The following is a 1,338-nucleotide window of genomic DNA, read 5'->3' on the forward strand; positions in this document are numbered from 1 at the left end:
TCCGTAAGCCTCTAACTGTTCCTGTTTTCTTGTGTTTTCTCTTCTAGCAGTCCATTCCTTCTGCCCCGCCGGCCCCTCAAAAAAAATGCAGATATACAAGCAAGCAGGGCACAGAAATAAATGCGTGCATATGGATATATATATATATATATCATGCAACCCTCCGCACTACGATGATCCCATGCGCGTTGACCGACAGCGGTCAAGACGGCACTTTCCCTTTCCTATGATGCTCTTGGGCGTGGTGGTGAGGGAGGGGGGGGAACCGCACTTCCGCTGATGCGTCTCCACCGACTTTCTCGTTTTCCTCTGCCCCTCCTTCTCCTCCCTCTTTTCCCGTTCTCGTCGAAGCCCATACTTCACGGACAGGTGCGACAACGAGGGCGTTACCGTGCCCCCATCCCCTTTTCACGCACTGCCTCCGGGCATAGGAATGCGCTCTAGTGGGAGCGCGTGACCGTTTGCCCTCGTAGGGGAGGGGCTGTAGGCGCGCGCATGGCGAGTCGTGTGTTGGAGCCGCGACACAGCACCCTCTTCTCTGCGTGCGGCGCGCTTGTGTTGTTGATGGGGGGCAACTTCAGGACGCTGCGGCTCGCGATGAGGCTTGCGGTGTACGCTGTGATCGGCTACCTGACGTACCAGAGGTGCATGCTGCACGTTGCGGGTGGCCCGTCGTGGGTGCTGGCGCGCGCGCTCGGCGTGCACCTCGTGGACTGCGCGGTGCTCGGCGCGTGGCTGTGGTACCTCCCGCTGTACTCGGGCAAGCCGTACCACACAGGGTCGCAGCGCAGCCTGCGCTTCACGGAGCTCGCGCGCAACTACCTGTTTGCCGACGCGGTGAAGTACTTCAACTTTCGCGTGATTGTGGACGACCCCGCCGTGCAGATGCGGGACGACACGTCGCAGTACCTGTTCTCCTTCCACCCCCACGGCGTGTTCCCCGGCACGGCGCTGTTTGCGTCTCTGACGGCGGAGTGGGCCCTCAAGGTCGGCGTCAACGCGCAGCGCTATGTGTCGACGCATGTCGCGAGCATTGTTTTCAACGTGCCGCTGCTGCGGGACTTCAACCTGCGCCTCGGTGCGCTGTCAGTGAGCCGGCGCTCTGTGGAGGCGAGCCTGAAGCGCGGCAACAGCGTCCTTATCGTGACGGGTGGCCAGGCGGAGATGCTGCGCACGCAGGTCAGCTCGGCGAGGATGATCCTGATCACGCAGCACACTGGTTTCATACGGCTGGCCATCGCATCACGGGTGCCGCTGGTGCCGCTGCTGTGCTTTGCGGAGAACAACGTGCTGGGGATGCTCCAGTTTCCGCGCATCCAGCGCCTCTCGCTCAGGCTC

The 1,338-nt window shown here is 61.7% G+C and overlaps 1 protein-coding gene across 1 annotated transcript; it reads left to right on the forward strand.

Annotated features, from left to right (window-relative positions):
• Nucleotides 1-444: 444 nt before the first annotated feature.
• LmxM_27_1560a_1 (uncharacterized protein) lies at nt 445-1,338 on the forward strand (the record flags this gene model as incomplete). Its single annotated transcript, XM_003886541.1, has 1 exon — nt 445-1,338. A coding segment is annotated over one exon (894 nt), but the record flags the coding sequence as incomplete, so codon positions are not given.

The sequence above is a fragment of the Leishmania mexicana genome, contig 18 (assembly GCF_000234665.1).
Source record: "Leishmania mexicana MHOM/GT/2001/U1103 WGS CADB00000000 data, contig 18, whole genome shotgun sequence".
In the NCBI taxonomy this organism is placed as follows: domain Eukaryota; phylum Euglenozoa; class Kinetoplastea; order Trypanosomatida; family Trypanosomatidae; genus Leishmania; species Leishmania mexicana.